This window comes from Seriola dumerili, unplaced genomic scaffold, assembly GCF_002260705.1.
Source record: "Seriola dumerili isolate Sdu_G_001 unplaced genomic scaffold, Sdu_1.0 BDQW01000079.1, whole genome shotgun sequence".
Lineage (NCBI taxonomy): Eukaryota > Metazoa > Chordata > Actinopteri > Carangiformes > Carangidae > Seriola > Seriola dumerili.
In genome coordinates, this window is record NW_019174334.1 from 1,200,510 (window position 1) to 1,225,721 (window position 25,212).

At 42.5% G+C, this 25,212-nt stretch overlaps 1 protein-coding gene across 1 annotated transcript; it reads left to right on the forward strand.

Moving 5' to 3' along the window:
* Positions 1 to 321: 321 nt before the first annotated feature.
* On the forward strand, positions 322 to 4,822 carry prdm14 (PR/SET domain 14). The gene is made up of 8 exons (XM_022744361.1): positions 322 to 955; positions 1,242 to 1,295; positions 1,389 to 1,549; positions 1,642 to 1,912; positions 1,999 to 2,201; positions 2,670 to 2,771; positions 3,978 to 4,197; positions 4,653 to 4,822. Exons 1-8 carry the CDS (start codon positions 322 to 324, stop codon positions 4,820 to 4,822), a joined length of 1,815 nt encoding a protein of 604 aa, XP_022600082.1.
* The last annotated feature ends 20,390 nt before the right edge of the window (positions 4,823 to 25,212 follow it).

Here is a 25,212-nt window from a genome sequence, read left to right on the forward strand (position 1 = left end):
ATTAATCTGTTTGTGGCATTTTTATGTCACGAAATTCTATAAGGATTCGTAGTTTTCATGCTGTAGCCTATTTGGATTATGGTAATCAAATTAGAGTTTCAATTTCCAAACTTTCCAAGGGCTAAAGTAACAGCTTATTGGCTTTAAAATAATCAATGCACGTGTGGTCAACCTCTTTTGATGTCATGTTTCCTTTTTTAGTTTTCTTACATTAAACTTTTATAACTCACCCCCCACTTCCTTCCCACCCCCTCCTCTCTCTTATCCACTGAAGGATACACCACCGTCTTCATTGCACCTCTGCTCCACCTCCGTGTTGTCATGTCGGTGTCTCTGTCCAGTATCCCTGTCGTGCTGAAGGACAAGAGCTACCAAAGCAGCATGCTGAAGGGTAGTCCCGCTCGGGGCTTCTACCATGCCCCTCTCCCCTGCACCCATCACTTCATGGACTTCTTCCCGCAGACTCACAGCCTCCTCCATCCACTCAAGTCCCTCGGTCGTCTGGTGTCTGACACCCAGGCGTCCCTTCCGCTCAGCCTGCACGGCGGAGCCCCTCAGTTCCTCGGCCAGGGCGGCCACCACGCCTCGGTCCTGCACCAACACGTGTTGAGCGCCTCCGGCATCCCCTACCTGAGCCAGATGTTGACCGGGCACCCTCTCTACTCCAAACCAGAGGAGCTGGCTGCTGTGGTGACCGAGCACGCCGCCGGTCCGCTGTCCACAGACTTCAGCAGCCCGTCCAGTGAAAGGTCCTCCTCGGCCTCTTCCTCCGCCACCTCACCACCCAAGGAGAGTTTGTCTCGCCTCCGGGCCGCGGACCTGTCACCAGAAAAAACACGCACATCTTATAATTTTAGCGAGGACGACTTGTTCGCGGTGCTGTATGGTTATTCTGGGAGCCACGAGCGCAGCGTGGGTCACGCTATATCAGGAGTGGTCCTGCCCGAAAACTCAGGTGAGACCTCTTCTTTTGTAGTGATGAAATGATCGGATGTTCATTTAGTTTAGTGTGAAAATATATGATTGCATTCTTTGGCCTAGGTAGTTACAGTTTCATTGTATCCTGTAAGAAACGAAATTGTCCAAAAACATATGAGCATCTTTTTGGTCACAATAGGTCAAATGTAGTCTATCAATTTTATCGAGTGATAATATTTAGTTAACCATCAATAACTTCTTAAATTCCCTATTAATTTTATTCCCCATTTGCTCATTTTTGATTGTTTTTTTTTCTTCTCTAGTTTCTGATTCTCACATTCTCCCACTGGACAAAGAAACACTTGAACTTCCAGAAGGTATGCACAAAGCTGCACAGATCACATTCAACTGTGTGTTTGTTTGCTCGTTGAACTGCTGGAGTTTGACGCCGCCTTGCCTCCGTGTTGCAGGTTTAGCTGTCCTGCAGGCAGCTTGGGGAAACGTGTCCCATTGTGGAGTTTTCACAGACAAAAGCAGTATCCCTAAAGGGACACGCTTCGGCCCTTTCCAAGGAAAACTAGTCAACACCAGCGAGATGAAGACATACGATGACAACACCTTGATGTGGGAGGTGTGTGTTTAATTTGTTTTCGAAGACCTGATTCTATCTAAAAATATATATATTCTGTCTCCAAGCTCATCTTACACTCTTTCGTCCTCCAGGTGTTTGAGAACGGCCGCTTGAGTCACTTTGTGGATGGCAGAGGAGGATCAGGGAACTGGATGTCCTTGGTGAAGTGTGCTCGTTTCCCAGAGGAGCAGAACCTGATTGCTGTGCAGGTCCAGAGTCAGATCTTCTACGAGGCCTGCAAGGAGATACGGCCAGGCCAGGAGTTGCTGGTGTGGTATGGAGACTGCTACATACAGTTCCTCGGCATCCCACTTACCCTGAAAGACCCCAGAGAGGACAGCAGCGTGGTTCCTCCCACAGAAGGTCAGACTTTAACCTTGCTTTCAGCAGCGCCCTATTGGTTTATTTTACCACCACACTTAAATATATGCTTTCTATATTTTCCCCAGATACTGGAGAGGGCTTCAAGTGTGACAGATGTGGGAAGGTGTTTGCATACAAATACTACAGAGACAAACATCTGAAGTACACACGGTGTGTGGACCAGGGCGACAGAAAGTTCCCCTGCCACCTCTGCAACAGATCTTTCGAGAAAAGAGACAGATTAAGGATCCACATCTTACACGTTCACGAGAAACACAGGCCTCACAAGGTACACACGTCTGTTGGACTCACTATAGTGTAAACGCACGGTCTACCATTACATCATCGTAACACGCAGGAGGGTCATAGGTGCATTCAAAAGTTTGCGTGGTGCTGAAAGAACAGCTCCCTGCAGCGTCACTTAGACCCTGATACTTTAAATTAGGCCTTCTGTAAATTTGATGGTAAACACATAGCCCAAAGAATCACAACAAAACAATATAGATAAAATTAATTATTTATTAAACACACTTCCATGACTTCTTTCCCCCTCAGAAACCAATTGTTACCAATAATACACTTATTATTTTTACTTTATAAAGGACAAAATAACTTTTAAATGCGGATAAAATCCTCCACTAAAATGTTAATGAATCGAAGTTAGATAATCTACCAGAAAGTAAAAATGACAAATTATTAAATGAATAAATAACATTAACTCCTACATGCTAATGTATCATGTTCTTCTGATATGCAGTGCTCTGTGTGTGGAAAGAGTTTCTCCCAGTCGTCCAGTCTCAACAAGCACATGCGCGTGCACTCTGGAGAAAGGCCATACAAGTGTGTCTATTGTAATAAGGTAAGAAGCCTTTATTTTTCCTTTTCCAGTGCAGTGTTGATGTATTAACCTCTAGCTAGGCTATACTAATTCAATGTATTAGTCTTAAAAGCGTAATAGTAGGCTATAATAATAATAATAATAATATTTAAATGTTTTATCGCCCTTAATACCACAATTATCAGAGGCTGACCTATGAGTTAAGTAGTGCCTAAGCTTCTATTTTAGACGGATATGTCTTCAAAGGTTCAGTAAAATATCAACGTCAGTTTGTTACGTTGTTTTAATTATCATACAACCAGCTAAAAGAATTTCCAGCAATAGTCTCATTGTTCCCGGCCAAGACCTTCCTCTAATGGAAGTGAAGGCTTTTATCTTCCATGTTATAATGTTTTTATTTCCCCCTCTGGCTCTATAAGTAAAGGACCTGCAGGACTTATTCTGCCCCTTACTTCTCTTCTTCGACCCTTTTTTTTTTTAAAGCTGCAGTGTTCAGGATCCATTTAGCACTACCTCGTTTCATGGTGCATTTGGCTCGAGCCCCTCATCATTGTTTCTCTCGACGGGCACGCTCTGCGGAGACACTTACATGCTAATTATCGCCAGATGTACACCCACACTTTTGTCTGCCGAGATTATACGTTTAATTTACGGCCCTGGAATGAGCAGAAGTTTTTTTGTTCTTTGTTCTCGATATCCTCCCCTTTTTTAATGCACCCGAAGAACGTTTTGTTTAACCTAATCCCCTTTCTCCTTTTCTGGGACACTTCAAGCAATGCCACGAGACCAGCGGTGTACAGTCACTTTATGGTTGCTAGCTAGGAAGCCTTTGATAAAAATGCGAAAAAGAAAACAAAAATTCCTCAAAATGTCCTTTTTTAAATTGCAAATAATCTTTACATGAGGGTATTAAATCGTAAAATGCTGCTGATAAAGTGAGTCTTGTTATAAAGCTATTTATTATTAGCCATATTAAACAGACAGACAATAGCATACAGTTGTGCTTTAGAGTAGCTAGCTTGTCAAAAAAAGGTCCTATTATATAAACTGCGGTTAAATCCCTTTATCTGCTTTCTGGTCTTTAAAAAAAACAGTCTGTCCTGTCGAAAACAGTCTGTCTTGTCGTCATTATCGATAGCCTTCGAAAAACTGTGAATTTAACAAAAAAAAAGAACAGTGAAAATATTGTAGGCTATTCACCGAGGGTTTTAATTTTCTCTTTTCCAGGCCTTCACTGCCTCCAGTATTCTGCGCACACACATCCGCCAGCACTCCGGGGAGCGGCCCTTCAAGTGCAAGCACTGCGGGAAGGCTTTTGCCTCCCACGCTGCCCATGACAGCCACGTCCGGCGGACCCACGCCAAAGACAAGCCATACACCTGCGACCTGTGCGGAGCAACTTTTCAAGAGGAGCAGGAGCTTAAATACCACATGAAAAGTCACAAAAGTAAGAAATGATTTCGTTATAGGCCCAACAGGCCTATCCCTCTTCTAGCATTAAAGGCAGACACCTCAAGTCTCTTTTTCCTCTTTTTTATTTTGTGGATTTGATATCGAAGTTGGTTATTTAAGGTTATATAAGAAACATATAAAAAATGCAAAATAAATAATGAAAGTAATTTAAACAAAACGTTAGGCTAGATACGTTTGAGACTAATATTATCCTATATTAAGGTTAATTTGTAACAAATTCGTTCTGTGGAAATTTTGTCTTTTACTGTAGTGGCAGACGTGCCAATGGCAAACAAAAATTCAGTTGTTTGCAGGCTACGATGCTGTTTTTTTCGTATGTAACTTACAAGCAGGTGTTTGTCTTTAGCCCATCAATTCGAAAACGTGTATATGCGGCACTATTCTGCTTTGAAAACAGTTTATTTATTGCGCTTTTTTCTGTTTCTGCAGGTATACAAATGTTGGACAGCACAGTTCTTCAGTCTTCTCCGGGGACCGGATTACAGGCGGACTCTGTGATTCCAGTGAAGGACAATCCAACATTACAGACAAAAGCCGGACAAAACTTTCCTTACACCGGGTTAACCCTTTCAAATCAGGAATATCGGCCCTGGAACTAGTCTATCTGAGCTAAACTATACTCCTGATAAAATCCTGACAAAGAGAACCACTCCAATCGTGTAATATTTTGGAGGATTTTAGATGATATAAGTATCACAAGAAAACTAAATCTATACAGGATTGTGGTAATACCATGAGAAATAAATAAATAAGGCCCACGATGAGGTAGGAGCTCGTAGTTTTTCTTTGATTAAATGCTGCTTAAGACAGAAATGTTCTATAACAGGCCTATATAAATAGGCTCTTCATTATTTAAATTGTTGGCAAAAATGTGTCTAAATCTATTTATATGTTAAAATATGTTGTGTGTTGTTTTGTGGCTTAAAGCTTTCACTCTGCAATGGTTTTGTGAGCTCAGTGTGATTACATAATAATAACAACATTTTTTTATTTTTTTTATTATTATTATTATTATTATTATTATTATTATTATTATTATTACACGTTGGGTTTTCACGCATTAATTAAGCTTGAAAAGCAAAGCTATTTTTTATCGTTGTAGATTCGAGCCTATTTGTGTATAAAATAAATGTTATACGCTCTCTTAATTTATAATGTATGATAATATTTTTTACTGTAATGTAAGGCTGAAAAAGCAATCGAAAGTGTCATTGTTCTCTATGATCGTTCGCTTTTTCATGATTAACAAATAAAAAAAAATCAGCGCATGGAAACAAGATTGCTTGTCTGAATTGAGCAGTTTTACCTTTAAAATCACAATTGAGAACGAATAAATTGGTGACCATGATACTATATAATAATATAGTGCAAACGTTTGTTGAGGTTAGGTTGTATTTTTCATCAGTTCAGATATTTATTTGGTTGTGTTTTCTCTGTGCAAGTGGAATAATAATGTCCACATTGTAAAGAGAATACAAAGTTGTTAAATTATTCTAATTATACCCCATGGATGGTATCAATGTTAATATATGGTACATTTGGACACTTGCATCATGGTGTGTGTGCATGTTTGTGTGTGTTGTTGGCATGGGCTGTTGTGCATATTTCACCTGTGCACCAGTCCACTCAGCACATCAGTCGGTGCATATGTCCCCACTGTCTGCTGTGTATTAGCCATGTGATGAATTGGAGGCTGCATGCTCAAAGTAAAAATGAACAAACCCCACTGGACCAAATGAATGACAATAGCTTGCAGCAGTAAGGTGGTCTATTGCTCCAAGCACAAAGGAGATCGCCGTGACGGACATCTGCCCTCACACTGTCACCAACTGGCCCCCATGTTCTCCTGAGATCAGATAGATAGATAGATAGATAGATAGATAGATAGATAGATAGATAGATAGATAGATAGATAGATAGATAGATGGATGGATGGATGGATGGATGGATGGATGGATCAGGTTGTGTATGTGTCAATGTGTCTGGGTTAATTTAAGGAAAGCCTCAATTGATACCACGTTGGTGGCAGCAGCATGGGGTCTGACAGATGACACAGTGTCCAGCCTTTGTTTTGGTGCTCTGTTATGTCACCTTTAACCTCTGGGTCAACATACTTCACAATGACAACATGTAGTCAGACATAGCAACGCTCCAACCGTGTTTAGTGCTGCAACACCCATTCAAACAGTGGGAGAAGGGAAATAAAGCGAAAAGGTGATTGAAAATGTAATTTTTGAAAATAATGAATAAAAGATAAAAACTGATTGTTCAGCCTGCACGTACTGTACATTTTTAACATCTTGTTTTGCCATCAGATCCTAGTGATACAGAGCTAGAGCTGAGACTATGCTTTTCTTTATTGGCTGTGTGCAGGGAGAAGGGCAGTAAAGTCAGTAGCACTCTGTCCAGCCACTGTGTTTATTTTCTATAACGGATGGACAGCAGACTTCAGGGTCAGGGGTCACCTCCTCACTGAATGTTTAACAGCCTCCCTCTCCCTTTAAATAGCCAAAATATGGATGCTTGAACAAGTGTAGATCAACCTTCACTGGACCTGCCCCTCCCACGTATACAACCCCCGAGCCTCCATGAAGTGGCCTGCTGTGAAAAGGGAGGATACTCCCCTTTGTGGTTCTCCAGGAGCAGAGGGGTGGAGGAGAGAAGGATGGGACAAGAGACAAAGACAAAAAGAAAGACAGAAGGAGAAAAAGGAGAATGAGCTGCCAGAGCTGAAATACTGAGATTGTTAGCGAGCCTTGCTAGAAGACTGATTTTACTAGCACCTCTCTGATTGGCTTATTTAGGACTCGACACTCCAGCATGGAAGGATTTGTATCTAGGTTGTTTATACGGATTGATTTCACACTTAACATCCCAGCAAGTTAACAGCGCCTCTGGAGGACTATCCATCAGATTAATCTCTGTATTAATGTGATATTAATGATACGAGTGGTGGACTTTTACGGCCTAGGTTTTCTGAGGTTAATTCTTTCCGAGGTTGAAGCAAAGGGCCATAACGCTCTCCAAAACAATGCACGATGAACACTCAAATCCATCTCATAAATGGGCACACATCTGAATTTAGTGCTGTGTTTAATTTATAATGTTTATTGATATAAAGAGGAGATTGCTGTTGCAGGGTAATTCTGACATCTGAGGCCAGCTGTGAGCTTCATGTTTGAAAAATGCTTCTCCTCTCTTCTCTTCTCTTCTTCTCAGTCTGCTAAGCTAGTGGAGCTGAGTGGTCAAATGCTCTGATGTATTAGCTTCTATTGATTGCCTAATAGCTGTCAGTGTAGTGTAGTGTAGTGTGTGTGTGTGTGTGTGTGTGTGTGTGTTGTAGTCTGGCTGATGTTGAGGCCAGCTCCTGTTTAAGTCCGGCCTCAGACTCTCATCTGAGTGGGCTCATAAACTATAACCACACCAGCTCTTTGTCAATCTGTGCCACTGTCTGCCTCAAACCACAAGAAAACTCAGTGATGATGAAGATGAAAGAGATTTCTGAAACTTACTGCTTACTTTTTGCTTTTATGTTGTTTTCATTATGTAGTCATCTTCCCTTCTTCTGCATTCAACCTGATTGCCATTTCCTGCCCATACCCTAAAACACATACAGTATAATCTTTGTGGGTCATTCTGGTTTAGTTGACTTGTGTCTTGAGTGTCTCTCATTTGTTTTCTTGTTCTACCAGAAACCATCCAAAGAAGCAGCTTTTAGTGTCTTTAATTTAGAAAAAAACAACATAATTGAAAACTATGCAGTTTATTCGTTTTAAATGGGCTTTGAAAGTCTTTCCTGGCCCCAGTAGTGATGAAAGCTTTTACCTTTTACCTTTCACCTGATACCTTCCCTATGCAAGACCATCCTTTTGCATAAGTGGGATGTTGTTTTCTCCACCATTTTCTTGTTATAATAGTAACTACATATGATCTTAAATGCACCCCGAGGTTAGCCAAAACTCTGCTATCACACCCTTCTCTGCCTTTGACTGATTCATTTCTGTACTCTACTATAAAAGAACTCAACTAACTCATTACTGCACTGTAACTCTATTTCCAGTCTAGCATTTTATGTCTAATTGTATTTAACTTCCTGTACAAATAAAATTTACTCGTCTTGTTTCCTTTAGATTTTATTTCAGATTTCATGTGCAGTTTTAATAGGTTTAAGTTCTCTGACAAAAGATGCAGTTAGTTTTTGAAGCAGACTTTTTTCTGATACTGATTATCAATATTTTTCATCTGGCTCCGCTTTGTTGCAGCTTTATTTTAGATTTTTAGTTTTTCTTTGCTTCAGTCATAATAGCATGATATCGGTGTGACCTCTGTCTTTAAAGAAAACATTGGAGTTAAGTGATTTAGTTCCAGTGGGTCCTCTGAACTGTGCAACCCCTTCCTGTTCCCTCTGTCAGGACTTGAGTTGGATCAGCTTGCGTCCTGCCATTCATGCCTCAGGTTGGAGCTGTTATTATCGCCCGGTGATTTCCACCGGGACGGTGGACAGTGCAGCAGGAGACACAGAGAGAGGCTCAGCAGCCTGCATGCTACTGACTGGATAAAAGGCAGATCAAACACTGTCTGCAAAGCCTCTCCATATTGCCGCCCAGCACTCAGTGTTTGTGTGTGTGTGTGTGTGTACGTGTGGTTGTGTGTGGTTGTGTGTGGTTGTGTGTGTGTGTTCTAGGTGGGATTGATGCATGAGGAGGGCAGATGGCCTTATCCTTTTCTGTGGGGGCTGGTGTGAGGTTCCACTGTGGTCCCATGGGGCAGCATATTTTGGCCTACTGCCCCCCAACACACACACACACACACACACACATACACACTCTTTCATAACTCCCATCAACTCCTAAAGCAACCCATCACAAAATCTACTGTAAGTCTTATCTATCTATCTATCTATCTATCTATCTATCTATCTATCTATCTATCTATCTATCTATCTATCTATCTATCTATCTACTTCTGCTTGTAAGAGAACTATAACACATTATTTCCTTGCTCCTGTTTGAACTATTTAACCCCTGATGGACTGCAGGACTCTTCTTTTGGGCCAATTCATATGCAACTATGCTGAAAGGAGTAAAAATGCTTGTCGGCTGACATGCGGCATTGTCATTCGGGATGTTAGAAAGTGTTACAGGGTTCTTCTCCCCATGTGTCGCGCTTTACAATAGTTCTCAGCGTGCTATTTGTGTGTCTTTATGCGCAAGGCCATTGTATGTACCCAACTGTTATTCCTGTGGGTGATGAAGCTAGCAATAGGGTAGCGAGGAGAGGAGCTACTGTTACAGTACTCATCCCCCCACCCACCACCACCCTCCCAACACACACACACTCTCTCACACACTTCTGTGTCTGCATCATTTCTTTTCTCCCTCTCCGGCCATGTGTTTGTGCGCGTATCATAAATTGGATGAAATAATGGCTCGGTTTCCTCTTTCCAACAACAACAAAAGCAGAAATGCAGAAAGTGATAGACCGTGAGCATGTAATTCCCATGTGACAGTTGCCTCGTGTTGTTTGCCTGCCCCTGTTGTGCCTGGGTCTATTCTCAGGCGAATGTTTCACTCGGTGGGGTAGTGGTGTTGAAAGGCCCGGGGACGTCTTAAACTGATACTTTAGGACAGCGGGACCACATGCCGCTGTGACACTATTGACCAAAAGAAAGACGCGTACCGGTGCTGCCTGCTGCATGAATCCACCGAAATCTCTACACTGAGACATCTCACTTCCATTTCTCCTATACAATTTTTCTGCGAGCAGCTGCAATTGAGATTTCATAGTTTGGGGTTTTCAGAGACAAGAGCAGGGGGATTTAAATGTTAAAAAAAAAAAGCCAGAGAATGTGTACTTTCTACTGGCAACAAAAAACAGGACTGCATGTGTTGTCCCTGAGGGAAGGATTTAAAAACATATGGACACTGTACTGCGGCCACATGCGCATCCATGCACAGACAAGATGACCTCCCTGCCTCTTAAGATGTTTGCTGTTAGTTCAACTAATCCTAACTAAGCTGTCCATTTAGATGAACACTTAGAGGGCAGCGCTCATGTATGGCAGCCATCGACCCTTCACTATCCTGTCAGCTAGAGATGTTTGCCTTCTCTCTGTTACTGTCGGAGAGGGGTCGGGGGATTGGGTGGGAGTGGGGGGGGTACAGAGTTTGTTTAAGACCGTACAAAAGACAAAAACCAGTCAGAAAGAATCTTAGCCAATAACCTACTATATGCTTTTAAGCGTGTTATGAAGAGAGTGATGGAAGTGGTTAGATTTGAAACCTCTTGAAGTGGATTAGCTAATGAGCACTTCCTCGCCTACCTCGCTCCCTTCATCTCCTCATCATGGAGAATGCACAGTCACCAGCCACACAGGACGTGCTGATGATTGATTCCGCCTTGGGTCACCCGTGAGAGTGAGCCACGCGGCGGGTGTACCCCGCAAACCGAGCCCTCACACACATGTCCACGCTCTCTCACATGCACGGGCAGATTGTATCGCATGCATGCAAAGGAGCTGAGGCGCAAAAATCTGCACATAGCTGTTCATGTACGCACACACACACACGCCGTGATGGACAGAGGGGGGGCAGGTAAGCTAAAATACTCATCGATAACTGTCAGTCACATTTAACAAAGCTAACAGCACAGAGACAAGGGAGGACAACTGCTTTATCAGCCAGTTAGTTCCCTCCTCCTCTCATCACCTCCTGCGCCCCACCTTGCCCTCTCTAATCACTGTAATGCCGCCGCCCTTTTACCTTGTAGTCTGATTCGGCGAAACAACACCACAGCTGAAGGAATTTTGTGAGTGGGTGGGGCAGTAAAGGATGAAAATTGGGTGGTACTTTTAAAGCTGTAGCCCGTGCAAACCTGAAATCGTGGCTTGTTGTATTTATTTATTTTTTTGGTTGTGGTCAACCTTTTCCGACGTGGTATTTTATGTCATCAGTGTCATCGTTCTCAAGCTGTTTTCACCTGTTCGTTTCATATTTGTAGTCATGTCGTTGTTACTGGCGGGTTGCTTCTCGCCAAACTTGGTGCTGATTGAACATGGCTGCCTGTAGTCTGAAAGATGTGCATGGGCAGGTGTCGGTAGCTGTTTTCTGGTAAGTATATGGAGAAGCCCCTTGCCCAGAGGTGAGTAGGCCACAGGCCATATATCTGCATATATGCACCAATACACGTCTGCTTTCAGGCCCTACTTCCAGACTCTCACACATTAGGACTTTGCAGCATTTCATGTTTTCAGTCACCACTTCTTCATTTTATTTAATTCGGATTTGGTTGAAATATATCTTGCTTTGATGGGTTTGTCTGTGACTTTAATGCAGCTGAGCAGGCTCACACACACACATTCACATACTCTTCAGCCTTGTCTTGGGACTTGGCATTTGGCATTTATAAAGCCACAAGGAAGAGGCCTGCAACTTCATGATTCATGCAGAACACCAGATGCATTTGAGGACGTTAACGCTGATGTCAGGTTCAATATCCTCCTCTTCCAGGGTTTAGTCTTTCCTTCCACTGCCTTTTAGAACATCAATTCACCAAGCAGGTTATATAGTTAATGTTGCTATCACAGCTACACTTCTATTGTTCAAGGAACAATTGACCGTGACCCCAGGCAGCTCCCAATGGTCTGCAGGGTCAAAGGGGAGAAGACCCTGACAGGCCCCGGGCTGTGGATGTTTAGCCACTAGCCTACCTCAAGGCTTGAATGACTGTTTAAGCACCTGATGCTCTGCGATGGTGCCAAGCATTAGCGAGCGTGAAGCTGAGAGGTCTTAAAGCTGCTCGTCCAACAGACAAGAGGCAGTGATTCAACAGCGAGTGTGTTTGACAGTGATGGAGATGAAAACGGTGAAGGATGAAATGGGCACTGAGTGCACTACCACAGCTAAGAGTGTATGTGTGTGTGTGTGTGTATACTTCTGTGAGGTGTGTCATGCCGTGTGCGCGCCGTGGTCCATGTCTGGGATTGTGTATGCGTGCTCTGCCACAGGAAAAAATGCCTCAGAGTATCTTGGGCCTGGAGCCGCAGCCACCCCCCACCCCCCCACACCCCGCACAACCCCACCCCCAACTCTGAGTCATGATGGCTTTTTGACAGTAGAGCTGGAAGACAAATGCCCCTCGTCCTGCTGAAACATTCATGAAGCCTTATGACCCTCTCCTCCACCTAATGTACCCTAACAGGCCTTTATGGCTTCTCTCTAGCCTAGCGCCACCTTAGTGCTGCTTCCCGGCATCTAACTTCTTAACACCCCGCCCGCCACCACCGGTCTTTTTGCGCCCATTCAGCAGTTTGTTGGAGAAGCCTCACTACTGATAAGTTTTCCTGAGCCAGTCAAAGGATGGCTGCAGAACCGTTACCAAAAAGACATCCACTATCTCAGCAGCCGGCATTGTGGTTGTGTTGGTATGCGCACGTCTTCTGGGGGCAGTTCAGTCTGACTTTGTCATATGCTTCCAGTTTCATGTTGTTCCCCCTTCTTGTTTCTCCTCTCCTTCACGTGTGGCCATTGACAGTCTTTGTAATCTGATTCCAATAGGGGCTGCATTGATCTGTTAAGATTGTCACTTTTAAAAAAAAAAAGCCCCATTAGGGTTGAAGGTTTGACAGTTGATATCAACATCCTTTAGTGTTGTGACAGCTTTAAATGCCCTGTGACCCCCCACCCCCACCCCCACCACCCAAAAATGAGGTCAAACAGGGTGAGAGGAAAGGACAATTGATGATAGAAGTTGAGTACAGGTGCATAATTTACCTTTTTTCAACAAACCACAGGCGGCACACAAGTCAGACAAAAGAAACAGAATTAAAGGAAAGACACAAAGAAATGTTCGAGCTTCCTGTGTCGAGCAGAATGACCTCAGCTTGTCATTGGGACTCTACACTGTGTCCTCTGTGTGTGTCCACCCTGTGTGGGTCCACAGGGAGATCTGGCCTGAGCAGTGTGTTTTACTACTCTCCTGGCCTCCCCACTGTGTTTACCTCTCCGTGGTAAAAAAAAAAAAAAAAAGGCCATATGCTAAATGGGCTTGTGTTACGGCTCTGGTTACCAGGCGGACCATCGGCCCCACACACACAATCCAGCATCAAGCAGGACAGATATCTAAGCCATATCCAAGCCTATAAAGTGGAGCTCCATTGATCTGTTTATGCTTTTTTAACAATCTCCAACACATGAGATTCATCTCGGCCACAGACAATCTTCTGATGGTCATTGATTCATCTGGTAACACCAGACCAATTAATTAGTGGTGGCAATCATAGCTGCTTTTTGTAGTCAATCGTTATCAAAGCATTAGCATTATCCATTTCAATTATGACATAATGCAACTCCATAAATACTGTTTGGTAAAATAGACCAGAGTGTTTTATGCGCTATAAAAACACAAAGCCTTACTTAATACAAACTATACATCCCAGACTACATTATTGACAATGCTCTTATTGACTGAGGTAATAGAAGTCACAGAGGATGGCTCCGAGTCAGGATACAGTGGAGTCAGTCTATATCTCTGATAATGTACATTCATCAGAAGAAAACTGCAAAGCTCTGCAAGAATTTTCTTCACTTCAGGATTTATTTTCTAGTGGGGATATGGTGCCTGATGACTGTCTAGATTCCGGGTATAAAACTCCTCCTCCTCCTTAGCTTCTTTATTGATTTTTTTAAAAAAAAAAAACACATTATTCTGTAAACACATAATTCTTTTAAATATCCATTCTAAAAGCAGCAAAACCCTCTTTTCGCCAATTACTCCAACTAATTTCCGGTGTTTATCCTTTGTCTAAGAAGCCAAGAGTTTCTCCGAACATCTACATCACAACAACTAACTTCATAACAATATAAAGCAACATGTTGAGTACATTTTTCATCACTGCAAGTACAACAACAATGAATTCCTGCAATAAAATAACTAGATTTCCACCAATTGTGTTTTGCTACTGTATGTGGCGTTAATGTTGAGATCTGAACAAGTTATGATGATGCTTATGACATCAGCAAATGACAGAATTAGTTTACCCATAAAATATTCTTAAATATAGAAAAAGAAAAGAGAAAAAAACACAAAGTTGAGCTGAAAGTTGATTTCCTTTGACTTTCTAGGAGAAAAGCTGACAACAGCTTACAATTTAAGATTTGTAACTCTCCGGACAACATTTTTACATCCACCTCTGGTCCTTCTCTCGGGTTCCAGCTCTGCTCTGCTGCCACACTGCTCTGCACGCTCCAGCAGCAGATCAATGTCTCTGAAATGGAGACGACCTGCAGTCACAGTAATGGTGCACACATCATCTTAAAGGGCTCTTCCCAGAAGACCTTCCCTTGCTCACACTCTCACACATGCTGCAAACACAGCAGCAGCCCGCAAAGGGGAGACGGAGGTCAGTACAGGCTATCCTGCACCGACTCTTGTTTAGCCTAGCCGGGGCCTGCTAACAGTTAAAGGCTTACATTACAAAGTCCTGTTCATTAAGGACCCCGACAAAACCAGAGATAGTTCTCAGACATGAGGGTGTGTGGGGAGGTATCGTGTGATCTGCATCTTCTCTGCAACAGGAAGCATCTGTTTTCTTGACATGAAAAATGAATCAAACACCTTTCAGCCCTCTTGTGTGTGCCTGTGTTTGTGTGTGTGTGCTTGCTGTCTGTATCACTGACCACAATACATCAATACTGGCACCTCTTACCTAAAATGACTCAATTGGCAGCAGAAAAAAATGATCAATATCAGAATGTGAAGAGAGGAAAGTGTGTTTTTTTTTTTGTTTTGTTTTTTTTCTGTGGCACCAGGCTGCAGACAGACACATGGCTCCTTTCTCACTCATAATCTCCTATTCCAAGGATTAGCAGTTAAGATGTCACCTTCAAACAATATCTCTTCACACAACTGTATAGGCTACACGCATGCTGGCTGCTTCCATTGGAGGCCACATTAGCTTCAATGATGAGCCTCTTCTTTCTAAAGGCCCTGGTGGAGCTGAGAGGCGTCCTCAGGGGAATAGGGTTTAGATGTGCCCCTTGTTCAACCGCTCCCGCCTGGATGCTGTGAGAAGGCCTCCTGAGTACAAATGAATCGTGGGAGATTGGCTAATGTATGTGGTATTCTCTGCGGGTGATATAAAGAGTGGTTTGAGTATTACTAAATGACATGGTTTTCAGCTTTGAAACAAGTTGGCGGTTCAGTTTGTGTAGTGTGTGTGAATCCTGTTGGCCAAAATAAACAGCTTTTAGTATTTCAAAAAATATATATGTTTATAACATTAACTCAAGGATTAATGTAGGGATAAAAATATAAAATCTGTGTGCAAGTAAAGCTTTCTCTTGCTCAATATTTGGGGAGCTTCCATTCAAAAAGTTCACATATTTTCCAACCGAAGGAATTGAATAAGTTCGCAAAAGCTGCAATCTTATCACGAAAGTCGGGGGGGGGGGGGGGCTCTTAAGCTTCTGCAAGTGAGAGTCGTCCAGAAAATCAATCTACCTGTGCGCCTCTCTCCACACAGCAGCAGGATTGGTTACACACGCTAATCATGTGTGTTGATTTCATCCCAGCTGCCAGCGTGGAAGGGCAGCAGCACAGCAGTTTCCTCTCTCTGTCCTTGCAGTGTTCAGGCCCAGCACCTTATTGATCAGAATGAGTAAGTTAATAAGCTTTGGACTCATTCATCAGCAGGGTAGAGACTGGAACTGCACGCAGCAGGCTTAATCAAGTCATCAGTGCCCGTCAAGCATGAACACAGTAATTAAGGGAAGAGGGAACATGGAGATGAGGAGAGAGGAGAGGAGCAGGGGTCTATAGAGTCTGCCTTGGAAAGAGATAGAGAACTTCAGTGCTCCATTTATAAAGCAGCAGTTTATATGGACAGTGGCTGAGGAACGACACGGTCGGAGTCATCACTCTTTCTTCTTTTTCTTTTTTTTTGCCGTATATAGCTCTCACATAAATCTCGCCTTAGTTAATCAACAGCTGAAATACAATCAGCCAGGTGATCCAAACAGTGACCTGAGGACAGACAATTCATCCCCGCCTTGAGCAGGCAAAGGGACAAAGAACAACAACCCCCCTCCTCCCCCTTTGATGACACACGCAGGAGAGGAAATCACCAATAATCAGCATCATCATCATCATCATCATTATCCTCAATGTTTCACCGCTGTAACAGAGCTGTGAGCGCGTGGGGCCAAAAAGGATGAGCTCATTTTGGTTTACTTGGTGGATGGCTGAAGCCGGTCAGATTTACAGGAGCAGCTGTGAGTGATGACGCTCCTCTTCAAACAAAAGCCATCCGTCCTGTCTGGAGCAGCAGAGGAGGAGGAGGAGGAGAAAAGCTGGGGAAACTCTAATGTGCCTACAGGCCCTGATTTGAGAGGCTGAGATGTGGATTCTTGTTGTTGCCACGAGGGTAAATGTGTGGGAGTTATGCAAAGCGGAGCTGCCCTGTAAGGTCAGGGTCACTCATGAGAGACATCCTGCTTTGGAGGGTGTTTGAGAGGACAGGACAGGTTCACATTTTTTCCCGTCTGTCTCACACACCCATACTGAATGTACAGTCATAGTTATTCATTGTGATTGTTCCTCATTTCATACTGGTTATTAAGAGATCCATTCTTAATGTGATTCCAATATCGCAAATGAGGGGGAAAAAAAATCAGTGCAAAAATCAGTCGCAGTCTTTTTTTTTTTTTAGCACAAAAACATCTAATTTGATATTAAAAATACTATCTCTGAAACATGTCGGCTTGATTTTGCTAAGTTGGGCTGCTGAAGCCTCATGTTAGATTTTTCCCATTCGTTTTTCAACAGAATGAGGTGTGTGTGTTTTGTCCATAAACTATTAACATCAAGAGAGTAGTCCATACAGCCAGTATGGACAGGAGACCAAAAACTATTTAATGCACATTTGGGCATGTGTATTGTTTTAAGACAGAAAAAAAAAGTGAACTCATCCTTTAATTATTTGAATGAGTGACAGGATACATTTCTCTTTACTTGTGCAAATTAAAATAATGCAGAAATTCTTCAGTGAAAGTTTCAGATTTGTCTCAGTCAGTGCTTTTCTCTTTACTGAAGTTTAAAGGGCCAGTTCACCAAAGTTACAAGGAAAAAAAAAATACAGTAATTTCCCATTTTCCCATGTCACTGAGATATTTGCTACCGTCCCAATGGGAGGTGAATATCCTTTGTTGTGATTAGACTATTTTATAAATTCAACAGCAGCATCCCGTTCCAAAAATAATATCCCATTCAGTCTGGATCTGCGAAATGTTTTATTTGGCACTACTTTCTACTGAAGAAATGAAAAAGCCTGAGTAGAGAAAACCCAGAAATATCTTCATTGTTGGATACTTCTAAAGGAAAGTGAGAAACTCTGTGGAGTGACGCTTCCGTTTCCTTTTTTCCATGTCTCCTGCCCCCTTTACCTTATCAACATAAAAAGGCTTCTGCTTCTGTAACAGTCACTATAATGCCTCTTTATTCTCTTTTGTGTGTTATCCCTGCTGCAGTCCATGTGTTTCACTCAGGTGCTCCTATCCCCCTGTGCCCTATTAGCCTTAAACCTGACCATTAGACTGTCCCTTCAACTCCTGTGGAAAAAAAAACACACACACACACTTAATGAAGGCAACTCCCAGACTGAATGTCACATTAATTGTGACTGTTGTTGTCTTGTAACCCATCTCCTGCTGGATCGCTCTGAGCAGAGAGGTGATTGTGGTGTGTGTGTGTGTGTGTGTGTGTGTGTGTGTGTGTGTGTGTGTGTGTGTGTGTGTGTGTGTGTGTGTTAGTTAGTCAGTGTATGCCACTGGTATGGCCTCTGTGGAGAGGGAGCTGACAGGTAACATTAGCATCACAGGTGGCCACGGAAGCATGGAAGGGCCACAGAGGAAACGTCCCATGCACACACACTCGCACACACACAAGTGGGAATACAGACACGCACATACCCCCACACACACACACACACACACATAAATAGAGTTTATGACACTATTACTACTTGTTTAACTTATTTAGGATCCCTTCTGAAGTCTATACACACTAATGGTGTTCATGTCAGCGTGTTTCATTCAAAATTGTGACCGCAAACCTCAACATAATTTGTATTTATATATCAGTAATATACTTTCAACTTTACACCATTTTCTTGTTTTGGCTTCTTTTTTTCTTCTTTTTTTTCTTTTTTTAAAATCCTGGTTATGTTAGTCAAGGATCTGTGTCTTCTTTGTATAGTTTCTCTTGCATTTCCAAGGAATGGTATATCCCACTGTGTCTTTTATGGTGACATTATCACAAAATGGTTTTTGTTTTATGCAACTCAGTAAAATACTTTTAATTTGAAAATTTTACTAATATGTTTAACAGATTGTTTAACAGATGAAGAACAAGATGCATGAACTCCAGTCCAATAAAATGAAATGACAGAATCTCACACATATAAAAGGATTTATTTGCTGATGTCTTTGCATTAATTTGTCCAACATCTCAATCTAAACTTTACCCTCCTCCCCTCTCCAGTCCCTCTAATCACACAGCGCAGTGGACAGGCTGAATACTGATCCCCCTCTGGGACTCAAACCAACAACCGCAATCACAACCTGCTTTACAACTCATAATTAGAACAGGGAGCACATCTCCCATTTGGGTCACCAATGTGAAACACACATATTAAAAAAAAAAAAGCAACACTACGTGCCTAAAGGGTGCTGATAATCCTAAACATGTGTTTAAACAGGAACACAGGCACACACACACACACACATACACACACTCCCTGGGAGCAACTCAATTACAGCACGAGTCCTTCATAGATCTGTTAGCTTATCTGATAGTCAGATCACCTGATCGATAGAGAACAACCACAGAGGGTTTATTCAAGCCGGCCGATCATTAATGTGGGTCCTGCAGTGCAGATGCAGAGCAGCAGCGGAGACCTGTTGAAGTGATCCGACACAGATTAGCAGCACAAACAAGATCAGAACGAGATGTGTGATTTTTTTTTTTTTTTTTTTTTGTGCGTGCAAGATTGTGTAAGAGGTTTTGCAGCAAGGGGGTGGGAGTTTGCAAACGGAAACTCACTCTCTCTCACTTTATCTTCTGGCAGAGCCGTGAGTGCTCTCAAAGGTTTTCCCCTCGAAAGCAGTTTACAGTCAAAAATCACCGGGTGCTCGTCCCATCTCAGTTGCAGTTGCCCCTCGCTGTATTGATCCCCCTTATAATCATTGACAGAGCAATCTCTGAATGACTAGGTGGGATTCAATTAAAGGCTCGGCCCACTGATTATTTCTTTTTTTTTTTCATCCACCCCGTGTAACACCATCTCCCTCATTGGCAACACTGTGCCTCCCCAATTAATGGGTAACTAATAAATGAAATGAATGACCGCTTGTTTCTCGGCCACAAAGGCCTGTGATGAGAGCGGCCAGGCTCTAATTGCCAGGCTCTAAACACTGAGGCACGAGGCAGCACACTCCAGTGTTTGCATTAAAGTGTCATATAAAAGTTTGTCCCTTTGTGTGGCATGCTTCCTGGCCCACGCCGGAGCTTACTGTCAGGGGGCTAATTGTGCCTCTTCTTTAGTCCCTTTGAGGCGTAAGCACACTTCTGTTGTGTGTGGGGCGGAGGGGGTGAAAGAGAGACAGTCTTTTCGTGGGGTTGGGGTGGTGGTTTGGGGGGGCGAGGAGGAGGGTGAGTATCGGTAATAATGAAGGAGCAGGCACGTATGACCAACAATGGATCCTTCGGATTATAGTCCAGACAAAGACAGTGTTGCAGTAATTACAGTGCAAACGCCGCCGCATTGTGTGAGTGTGTGTGTGTGTGTGTGTGTGTGTGCTGACGTGTGGATCGGGGGCAGAAGGCATTGCTCTATTAGCAGCTGTGTCTCAAGAACCTGATTACTGTAAGAGTGTGTGTGGGGGGCCGCTCGGAGGGTCCAGAAGAGGGATGAAGAACAAGGGAAGAGAGACCTGCAGCTTTTGTGTTACCTTTATTTTTTTTGTCATCATTGCTCAGCAAACATCACACCAAGAGGAGCAAAGTTTGTATTTGTTGGGGGCTATTTTCAGCTGCTGATTTGGTGCATCATTTACAGCAGCAGGAATCGCTCTGTATATGGGATTGACTCACAATAAACGACAGTGCCCATGTTCATCCTCATCAAGAAACATGTCACAAGGAGTTTTTGTAGTTTTTGTATCACAACAGAGCTCTATGGGATGGATCTATCATCAGACATATCCCAAAAAAACTAATTTACAGTTGTAGTATTATTATTATTATTATTCAGAATGCATGGCTGTAATCTATTAAAACAAGAGACTTTCATCAGTTCACCAAGAAGGAAATCAAAAACAAATCATCTTAAAAAAAAAACAAAAAAACAACCCATATACCACAATGAGGAAAGGCCTGTTTGTGTTTATCCTCCATGTCTCTTCGAATGCTTTTTCTTACATTTCACAGCACACACGTAAACCCCACGCAATGTGTTCCATATTAAGATTTGGCGAACCGCAGCGCCACGCACTCTCAACTTCTGTTAAGCTGCTTCCACTTTACATCGTTAGTGCAAGAGTCTCTGGAGTTCAAACCGTGTCTCTCTTCGGAGAGAGCTTTTGCGGGCACGTAAAAGTGGTTTCTGCTCGCAGAGTCTCCCAACTCTGCGAGCAGAAACACCTTGAAGATTAGAAGTTAATCAGCTGCTCAGTTGGGGATTGATCTTAAGTCGCCGTATGCATCACTGATGATGTCATCAAAACTTAGTTGTCAAACTAAGGCTTTTGGCCTCAGTTAATCAGTTTCATTGAAATGCCCCTATTCCTTTCAACCCCTATCCTTCCCATGCCTCCCTCTGTCTGCTCCTCTATGCAGCCTTCCTTCCAGCTTAGGCTGATTATCAGGAGTGGCCCATTTACAGTATGGCTAGAAGGTAATTAGTGGGATGAGCCGGGCAGAAGGATCCTCTTCAGGGGTTAAGAAGGCACACGCTCAAGTACCTCTGGCTTCTGGAGAGCAGGGGAGCTGATGTGTGTCAGGGTGGTGTGGCAACAATAGGAAGGGATTTCCCTTTAGATTTATAGGACTCAACCTGTTCAGAGGAAAAGCAGTTGACAGTCACCACAACTGATTGATTTTCAATGAGTAACACATATTTTTTCATTAGTTGTCCCTAAAAAAATTACATTTAGTTTCAGATGTAAGGGGCAGTTGTCATCATCTGATGCTGTTATATTAAAAAAAAAAAAAAACTTTCAACAATGTACCAAACAAACAAACATATTTTAATTCTCAAAAAGAAACAAAACAACAAATGTGCATTAGTTCAGCTGAGTATTTTCAAAGATTTGCATCCTATAAGTATCTGTGGCTTGTTCATTATCAGTCAGTAAGAGAAATCCAATTCTTTCACTGCTATCTTTGACAACTTTGCTTCCTTTTCAAAATAAAAACAAACAGAAGAAATGATCCGTTTACAGCTTAGCATTTCTTTTCAGCTGATAAGCAATCAGATAAGCAATCTGAGCAGCTATAAGCGCAGGTACAGCAATCACAGATGCAGCTGCTGGCACAGCAGGCAAACCTTCCTTCCCTCTAACAGATGATAGAGCAGACCCTCTGCTCAGGTGGCTGACGGTGATCACCTTAGCCCAAGGGCTTGAAAAATGCACACATACTTCACTTAGTAGCTTAAGCCTCTAAAGAGCAATTATTCCATTCATATGGAGGTAATTGTGTCCCATGAATATGAAATGTTTGGCAGTCCCTCCTTTAACATTGTGAGAGCTGTGTGGATGTTCTTGGAGGAGGACAAAGCCCTGAAGGTATGGCCCATTTCCATATGTGTTAGGGGAATTGAGGTGGGCTTGAAACAGCCCCCTGTTTACAGTAAACTGAGGGTCTCTCCTGAGCTTCTGGAAGGACAGGCATGCTGAGTATGTAGCTGAACTGCTTTTTCCAACTCACAGCAGCAGCCCGCTCCCCCCACCTTCACCCATCAGGTGCTGTTAAACAGCACGTGTTGAGATTATTTGCTTGCATGCTCTGCATCGCTTTAATTCAAATTTTGCCACGTTAAAAGTTCACCGCCACGTGTGGTCGATGTGTCTGGTGCATTAATTACTGCAACATTGTGTTTTTATGAGAACAGTAGATTTGTAATCGTTATTGAAATGGTGATTTGGTTCTTGAAAGTATCTCTGATTATTGATTATTGTATGATAACTTGTGTATTGTGATGAGTTTCCATTTGCTGTTCAGTGCAAAATTGATAGCAAAGCAGCTTATAAATAGTAACGCAATAACATATCCACTCACATGCACACCAGTCATCCATTTACATTTAGTTTAATTATATGTATTGAATTAAAGTGAGATTTATGCGCAACTGACTGCCAGTATGTTTAATATACTCCAAACTGAATTTAAATCCGTACCACTTTTAACTTTCAATGACTATTTAAGATTTTCTTGGTATAAAGATTAGCAGCGTCAGCAGAACTTCATAATCAGATCTAATGAAAAAGAAATCTGTCAAATGTTTTTTTAATGCTCCCCTCAGCAGGGAAGAAATCTCAGGTTGGTCTTGTTAATCAAAGCCATGTGTTATCAGTGTTAAAGATCCCTACAGGGAAAGAAGCTGCTGTGCTCTTTTCTTAGCAAGGCACATATTTGTTAATGTCCTCATGATTTATTAGGAAAGGGACATTCAGCCAGCCTTTGTCATGGAGGGACTTGTGTAGAGGTCCACTCATTGGGTGACCTGGCCTACCAATCAAGCTTGTGGTTGAGGGTGATGGGTCTAGAGGAGAGGAGGGGTGAGGACTTTTGCATAAGCATGGGGCCCAATCTGCTGGGATTGCTCTGCACAGTAAGGGGGCCTCTGCAGGCTTATACTAGGGGTCTTTATTTTGGAGCCCTTGCACTTTTTAACACAATTACTACACCACCCTTCTGTCCTGATCTGCTTTCCTTATTCATATGCATTAGTCGCTCTCTGGGTTGCAAAGTTTCCAGTTGCAAGCCCCTCCGAATGGGTAAACTAATTTGGGGAGTAGTCCTGACTACAAACCAGTCCACAACAGAAGAATACTGACCTTAGAAAGCAGCAAAAAGAGGACGGCTAATTTAAAAGAATGCCTTTCCTGGAAGCAGAATGTGGTAAAACAGTACGACAGAGAGTTATAGTTCAAGCATAGAGTCCTCCTATATCTTTGAGTGCTGTTGTAAAGCCATTAGCTGATGAAGCCGTGCAACAGTCGGAGACAACTGGATTGTTTCCTTTGCATCTTTTCAGTGATGCAACAAAACAGCAACGAGTCAGCGGGGTCTTAGGATAAAGAGCCCACTGAGGAGTTAGGATTCATTGTTTGTTTTTTTTTTTGTTTTGTTTTTTCATGAGGCAGGGTGTCACATTTTCTCAGAGGTCCTGGAAATTCAGCACCCCCCGACTTCCAGTTACAGATGCACACACCTCAATGTCTGGCGTTATTGCATGTTCCCGTATCTCACTGGGTGGACGTGATAGCCAAGGCTACATACAGGAAAAAGGCTGCTGTGTGTGGATGTGAACTGTGGGGGATGGGAGTGTACAGTATACTTATGAACATGCATAAATGTTTGCGCGTGATTCCCCTTTAATAGCTCCACGGGCAGACGCAGAGAGCTGAGAAACAGACGGTGTTTCATTAGTGATTCCTGTAATGTCAATAAAGTTGGGATGGTTAACAGGAAGAGTGTGGGATGGAGAAGGGGGGGGGGGGGGGGGGGACCCATAGGCCATGGGAGGTGTCGGACCAGACTGGCAAGATGATGATGATGATGATGATTGATGATGATGATGTCATCACTCACTATTTGACAGGAGGTGATCTCACAACCGCATATCTTGTTAACAAGCAATTTGACCAGACATTGTAAAGACTGAGTCTGTATTAAAGCCAAACACAGAATATCACACGGTTGAAATAATTATAAAGTCCCATAATGGAAAAAATATCTCAGAGTATAGCCAGTTTCACTAGTCAAGCTTTTATAAATTCATTAAATAAATTCAAAAATTAAAAAATGTATCAAAGCAGTCCAAAAGCTTTTTCTACTTGTAAAAAAATAAAAGCCAATGAATTTAAAGGAGCGCTGCATTACTGAATTCACAAAACTCAGGTACGTGTGAGACATATTTTGAAAAGAATGGTCAAAATGAATGCAGCAGAGACAGAGAAAGCATCTTTTGTTACAGTGCACTCACATCAATCCAACTCCTTTCCCGCAGCAGCTTGTAACAGTAGGTTTCTGTTAAAAAAAATATAAATAAAAGTCTTAAACCCAATCTGTGAAAAGCTGGTGAGCTGCACAGCCACGGAAGACAGTTTCCATGGGCTGAATTACATGACAATTAAACTAAATCTTCACATCTAAAATCAGTGACCCATTAAAAAAAAAAAAAAAGATGAGACTAAGTAAAAAGGAAAATAAAGTAAGGTAGATTTTGTCTTTGCTTGGAATCATATAATGAACACTGTAGGTGCTATCTTTGATGTAACCTGCAAAATTTGTGTTTTTAATTCAGCAATCTCACCAACCTGCACCTGATGAGCCCCAACAAGCTCTTGACTCTTGAGGATAAAGCACCATCTGTTGGTCATGAGTAAAAAATACAACCACACTGCAGGTCCTGGCTCCACCGTATGAGTCTGTGCAGTAGAGGGTGGTGTTGTATTTCTCTCTCTCTTTGCGGAATCAGAGTTCAGTTCACCACAGGCTCCATCACGTCATAAATATTACAAAGAGCATTACATCCACGGCCTCCTACTCTGCCGTTAGTTTGAGTTTACTCTTTGATTGAATTTTCTCTCTGCAACACTTTACATTACAGCATATTTAAATGGACACAGTGGAGGATTTTATCACCATAATGAGTTATCACTGGCTGCACTGCCAGTTCAACAGGGAATGACCAGTTTCTGTGTAACAC